The following is a 5207-nucleotide window of genomic DNA, read 5'->3' on the forward strand; positions in this document are numbered from 1 at the left end:
TGTATATGGGTGTGTGTGTGTGTCTGTGTATGGGTGTGTGTGTGTGTGTGTGTGTGTGTGTGGGTGTACATGTGAGTCTTTGTGTGTATGTGTCTGTGGATGTGTGTGTGTATGTGTCCGTGTATGTATGTGTCTGTGGGTGTCTGTGTGTCTGTCTGTCTGGGTATGTGAGTGTGTGTGTATATTTGTCTGTGTGTGTGTGTGTGAGCAGAGGGTGACCAGAGCAGAAGCTGCCGAAGCGCAGGTACAGGAAGGTGGTAGCCACCCTGCCTCCCTGGCCCGGGAGCACATATGCAGCTCAGGAGTGCTCCCAGGTGAGCGTCCGCCAGCACCAGCAACCACCCCACCCCTGCGGGCGGCCGCTGTCCCCACAGAGCCCGCAGCTGCTGGCTGGAGCGGGGGTAGGGAGGCCGGGCGGGGCCCGGCAGGCGGCCTGGAAGGAGAGCCAGCCACCTCCTCACTGAGTCAGCCATTGAGCAACAGTCCAAAAGTCCTTCCGAGTTTCTGTCTGGAGCTTATCCTGCGTCTCCTCCTGCCTCTCCTCGGGGCGCGCCGCGGCGCGGGGGAGGTGGGCTGGTCAGCTGTGGGGAGGAGGCGGCCTCGGAGGCTGCGCCCCAAGAAGGGCAGGTGTAGGGAGGAACCCTGCCTAGCAGGCCGGGGAGCACCCCGCTGCCCACGCACAGCCATGCAGACCCACCTCAGAGCACGGCCGGCAGAGTACCTGGGGCATCAGCTAAGCCTAGCCCTAAAACAATTTGTGCCTGCAGGTCCGAGTTCCAGTCCTCCAAGGAGGCCTAGAGAATGCACAGCGGGATCATGTGGGCCCTCTGCAGAGATGCCGCAGAGAGGAACCGATACCAGGGCACACAGGGTGAGCTACCTCTGCCCGGCCCGTCCTTCCCAGATGCTCCTTCCTCCTGGAGCTGGAGCCAGAGGGCAGGCAGCTCCCCTGACCCGCCCTGTCCCTCACGTCCAGCCTGAGCCTCCCCAGAGGCTGGGCTCAGCCTGGCCTGAGCGACGAAGCAAGGCCGTCTGGGTGAGCACACCTGCTTGGTTAGGGGAGGGAAGCCATCAATTAGTCACACTTACTAATTAATTATTAACCACTCAGGAGTCGCCCTGGGAAGCGGTGACAACTCGCCGGCTTCTCAGGCCCCTGTGCTGTTGCAGGGAGCAAGCGGGGATGGTGGGGACTGAGGGCACGGGCTGGCCGGACACTCCCCTCGGAGCCCCGACTCTCCATCCAAGGTCAGGGGCGGGCACTCTGGGCCCCCCAACTCGAGCACGGACCTCGGAGCCCGGGATTCAAGCCTGGGTCCTGCCGCTGCCGCTGGGATCTAGGGAGCTCACCTCACCTCACCCGCTGGGGCCCCCGTCCTCACCAGTGAACACTGGATGGCACCCCAGCTGCTGATCACTCCCCGCCCTGAACGTGAACCTCTGGGCCAGCGCCAGGCTGAGACAGAAGCCTCAGCCAATGCAGCAGTCCCTCCGGAGGGGCCCCCCAGCTGCAGGGACCCTGCTTTGGGGCCTCGTCTCAGCCCCTGAGCACCCCCGCCCCCTGTACTCCAGACACGAGCAGGGCCCACAACCGGGCTCCCGGGCCAGCTGGCTCCTCGCCCCAAAGACCCAAGCCGGCTGCCTCGCCTCACCTGCGTCCAGGTTTCCGTCCAGGCGTCAGGGAAACACCCCCTGGTCCCGGTGAGGGGGCTGAGGGACCCGGCGTGTGGCCTCAGGGCGTGCCAGGCCGCCCCGCACTCCGACCCAGGGTGGCTCCGCGCGCTGACGGCTGACTGCTGGCCCTCCCTGGGGCCCGCCTGCGTCCCTCCCAGGCTGCCGGGCCAGGGGAGCCAGGTTACTTGTTCCGACTTGAGTCAGAGGGAGGAGCGGTGAGCAAGCCCTTCCCTGCACAAATCCTGCCGCCCAGGCAGCTCGGGCCTCTGCACTTCCGGGGGCAGCGGGGGATGGGACCAAGGGCTCCCTGCAGGAACCCCAGGAGAAGGCAGCGGGGTCGGGCCTTCAGGGCCTCCAGGGCCCCGCCCGCCCCCCAGGTTCCCAACCTGCACAGCGCCCACACGCACGTGGGGAGCACCAGCGAGAAGGCTGCACACTGACGAGATGGGTCTCTGCTCCCCTCACTGAAGTGGGGCCCAGGCCCAGCCAGGTTAGAAGCCCCAGGCTGGGCCATGGGCCTAGAACTCCAAGCGGGGAGGCTCCGGGGTCCCAAAGGAAGCCAGGCTGTTTCCTCCTCTGACCCCAGGCGTCTCCCGCCAGGATCATCAAGGCCATACCCGCCCTCTTTGTCACTGACATCCCCAAACACCGGGGGCCAGAGCTTCATGAACCCCCAGGTCCCCACCCCACCGACCCTCAGGCAAACCCAGCACTGTTGGAGTTCAGCCTGTTTCATCAGGGAAGCAGAGCCAGGGCGGCCAGTGGTCCATCCCCAGCAGGATGAAGGCCTTCCCTGGTGGCTCAGCTGGTAAAGAATCCGCCTGCAAGGCAGGAGACCCTGGTTCCATTCCTGGGTCGGGAAGGTCCCCTGGAGAGATGAACGGCTGCCCACTCCAGTGTTCTGGCCTGGAGAATCCATGGACTGAAACAGCCTAGCAGCTTACAGTCCACGGGGTCGCAGAGAGCTGGGACGACTGAGCGGCTAAGCACACAAGCGCAGCACGGGAGGAAGGGGAGACCATGCAGAGACCCCCCAGGGCTGCCCCCAGCACCTCCCTCCCCGCCACGGCCTTCGCCCTGGGGTCCCAGCACTACACACATTTCCAGATGGCTCCCCAACACCCAGCCCCCAGCCCACCTCCCCAGCCCCCGAACCCAAAGGCCACCTCCCTCCCCCAGGCCCCTGGGAAGGGACAATAGAGGACGTCACCCCAAGCATCTCCCACAGAGCCATGTCACGGACACAGGCAGCCCCTACTGCCCCCCCCCCCCCCAAGCCCCCCACGGTCCCGCACACACCCCCTTTCCAAAGTGCGAGCTAGCGCCCTCCAGGCTGATCACCCCTGTCTTTCCCAGGCCGAGGCTGAGTGGCTCCAGCAGGGGGCAGCCCCCTGTGCTGGGGGGCCCACCCTGGGTCCCCAGAAGTGCCGGCAGCCCCACCCCTGTGCCTCCCCATCCCCTCCAGGCCTGTCAGTCTTCCCACAACAAACAGAGGAGACCCTGAGGCACACCCAGACTCCACCTTGCCCATCCCCCAGCAAGGGGAGGTGATGGAAGCTTCTAGAATCAGCTTGTAGTATATTTTTTAATACATTATTTAAGATGAAGAGACTCACTAAGAGAATCAATTATAATGAAATGCAGTTCTAAAAATGAGACAACATAGTAAACTATACATGTTTATCTATTCACATTAAACAGGACCCAGTAGTCTGGCAATTCTGTACGACCGACAGCACCCCAGGTTCCTAGACGGCTATCACAACGGCTCTGTGACCTGACGCCCTCTGGCATCTATTAACAGCAAGTCACAGCTACTGCGAATGCCGTCTGGTCTTCATAACTGAAGGCAATGTCAACTTTCAGTAAAGGCTGACGAAAAATAAACCTTTTCCCATCTGAGTACAAGACCCTCGGGATTCATTCTATCCACCGATGCTCCGGTGCCCATTTGCTGCTGTTCAGTGGGTCAGTCGTGTCTGATTCTTTGCGACCCCATGGACTGCAGCACACCAGGCCTCCCTGTCCTTCACCACCTCCCAGAGCTTGCTCAAACTCATGTCCATTGAGTCGCTGATGCTATCCAACCCTCATCCTCTGTCATCCCCTTCTCCTCCTGCACTCAATCTTTCCCAACCTCAGGGTCTTTTCCATGCCCATGGACCCAGTTAGGAACCCTGTTCTTGGGTAACGCCCCATCTCTGAGTTCAGGCAGAGAAGGATGAGGATCAGGCCATATGCTGATCCTCAGGAAGCCTCAAAGATCCTGTGTTCCCTCAAACTCACCCGCAGCATTTCCCAGCCCAGCAGGCTGTGGGACTCGGAGTGGGGCTGGTGACCCAGCTCTCCCAAGAACCCTGAGATGTGGCTCTCCCTGGACTCCATTCATGGTGCCCAGGGGGAGGTGCGCATCCCAGAGGCCTGCTGGACGGCAGCGTTCTGCTCCCAGCCAGCACCCTGAAGATCTACATGCCGGAGCATCATCACCAGGACCACCAGTGGGCGAGGAAGCGGGGTTTCCTAGAATACTTGGAATCCGATCTTTGAAAGGAGAAGCTGCATCTCTGTTGAGTTTTCCTAAGGAGAAGTCCTGAATCAGAGGACTCTCCCACCTCCTGCCTCCATCCACTCTGCATTATGTTTTCAGAGTTCCTCCTGTTAAGTTCCGTGTGACACACGAGGTTGGAAGTTAAAGCAAGGGGGTGTGACCATCCCCCCCATCCCCATCAGCACCCAGCAAACACCAGTCTCGGGGACTGAAAATTTCAGCAGTCACCGAACTGGCGGTCAGCGGCTGTCTTCCCTTTCCAGCAGCGAAAAGAGAAAGGAGGGAGTCATCCCGAGACCCTCCAGGCCCAGGGGGTGGGAGACGGTTCCTTACACTGTTTCCTTTCCCCAGCGCTCCCCTCCCGCTGGGAAAGGTGCTCACCTCCAGCGAGCGACGGGGGAGGCGGCCTCCACGACGGCCTGGGACGCGCCCTGGAATCAGACCTCTGGGCTCGCCTCCAAAAGCCCCTTTGTCCGGTCCACCCCGCTCCCCTCCCCCACCGCGCCCTCCGCGGCCCGGCGGCCCGAGGCTCGGCTCCTTTTGTCTGGCTTCCCGGAACCGGCCAGGGGGGTCCGCAGGCGTGGGGAAGGTCGGAGGAGAAAGGTCGAGGAGACGGAAACGCGCCTTTTCGGTAGGGATTCGGAATTCCCACCCCCGGCGAATTCGCCCACTGCCCGCCGGGGGCCCCCTCCGCCTCGGCGGAGGACCGGGGGATGGGGGCTTGGCCGCCCCGGCCCCCCGCGCCGCGCCCCGGTGCTGCCCTTACCTGTCCCATGGAGGTCCCGCGCCGCCCGCCTGCCCCCGCGCCCCCCGCGCGCGCCTCGCCGCCTCGGGACCTGCTCGTCCAGGCCGGCTCTCCTCCCTCCGCGACTCCTCCCGGCCTCCCCGCCCCGGAGGTATTTCATTTAACTTCGGCATTCGCAGCATCCCAAATGTTAAAGATCCCAAGACATCTGTCCCCTGGGGCGTACCAAGGCCCAGAGGA

The 5207-nt window shown here is 62.8% G+C and overlaps 1 protein-coding gene and 1 long non-coding RNA gene across 2 annotated transcripts in view; one reads left to right on the forward strand and one right to left on the reverse strand.

The window, feature by feature from the left end:
* Positions 1-5182, reverse strand: part of INAVA (innate immunity activator) — a 19518-nt gene extending 14336 nt beyond the window's left edge. The window contains exon 1 of the mRNA XM_040263227.1: positions 4989-5182. Within this exon, the coding sequence (XP_040119161.1) occupies positions 4989-5149 (161 nt within the window). The 5' untranslated portion in view covers positions 5150-5182. The remainder of the gene's footprint in view (positions 1-4988) is intronic.
* LOC120880103 lies at positions 569-3577 on the forward strand. Its single transcript, XR_005724959.1, has 2 exons — positions 569-1036; positions 3376-3577. It is a non-coding gene; the product is annotated as an uncharacterized LOC120880103 (long non-coding RNA).
* Positions 5183-5207: the final 25 nt, after the last annotated feature.

Source organism: Oryx dammah, unplaced genomic scaffold (genome assembly GCF_014754425.2).
Source record: "Oryx dammah isolate SB20612 unplaced genomic scaffold, SCBI_Odam_1.1 HiC_scaffold_21, whole genome shotgun sequence".
NCBI classification, from domain to species: Eukaryota; Metazoa; Chordata; class Mammalia; order Artiodactyla; family Bovidae; genus Oryx; species Oryx dammah.